This window comes from Meleagris gallopavo, unplaced genomic scaffold (assembly GCF_000146605.3).
Source record: "Meleagris gallopavo isolate NT-WF06-2002-E0010 breed Aviagen turkey brand Nicholas breeding stock unplaced genomic scaffold, Turkey_5.1 ChrUn_random_7180001953441, whole genome shotgun sequence".
Classification (NCBI taxonomy): domain Eukaryota; kingdom Metazoa; phylum Chordata; class Aves; order Galliformes; family Phasianidae; genus Meleagris; species Meleagris gallopavo.
Genome location: NW_011214453.1, coordinates 1 through 823, shown reverse-complemented (window position 1 = coordinate 823; position 823 = coordinate 1). Strand labels below are relative to the sequence as shown.

At 53.9% G+C, this 823-nt stretch overlaps 1 protein-coding gene across 1 annotated transcript; it reads right to left on the bottom strand.

The window, feature by feature from the left end:
- Positions 1-11: 11 nt before the first annotated feature.
- LOC109365065 (G-protein coupled receptor 42-like) lies at positions 12-723 on the bottom strand (the record flags this gene model as incomplete). The annotated part of the gene is made up of 1 exon (XM_019611674.2): positions 12-723. A coding segment is annotated over exon 1 (486 nt), but the record flags the coding sequence as incomplete, so codon positions are not given.
- Positions 724-823: the final 100 nt, after the last annotated feature.

The window sequence follows — 823 nt, the reverse complement described above, 5'->3', positions numbered from 1 at the left end:
TGTTCTGCCACAAAGACGATGGAACAATGGGACAATGCCACCACCCAAAGGACGGCGCTGGCGACCATCGTCCGCCATAACCTCCGGCGCCGGTTGTAGCGGTGTGGGAACACGACCCCAAAGTAGCGCTCCACACTGAGGGCAGCCATAAAGAGAGTGCTGAGGTAGATGCTGGAGTAGAAGCAGAAGTTTGCTATGGGGCAGAGCGCTTTGGGGAAGGGCCACAATATGTTGGCAGCCACCTCAGCAAACTTGAAGGCAAGGAAGAGGAGGACAAGGAGGTCGGCGGTGGTGAGGTGGAGGAGGAGGAGGTCGGCAGCCATGAGCTGGGGATGAGGACGGTGACATCGGATATTGGTGAAGAGGATGATGAAGGTGATGACGTTCGCAGGAAAACCCACAGCGAAGGTCAGCGCGTGGATGGTGAGGAGAAGCATGGCGAGAGGAAGGCTGCAGGGCTGAGGAACACAGAGCTGTAGGGCAGGATATGGTGTCATACTGATGCTATGGAATGGGACACGGTATCAAACCGGAGATATAAGAGGAGCTAAGGGGTGATATCAGAGCTATGGGTTGAACTATGGAGTCAAGGGGCCATGGGGCAGCGATATGGGGCACAAATGGGGCTGTGGGGCAATATGTCAAGTCATGGGGCTATGGGCTTAGTTTAATCAATGGATATACAGATGGTATAGATCCATATCCAGGAGCTCGGCTAATAGCATTTATATTGGAGAAATAAGAGAAAGTCACTCACCTGTCCTGGGCTCGCCAGACGAACTCCTGATGGAGCGGATCTCCAGAGAGAGATCCTTCCCACTGG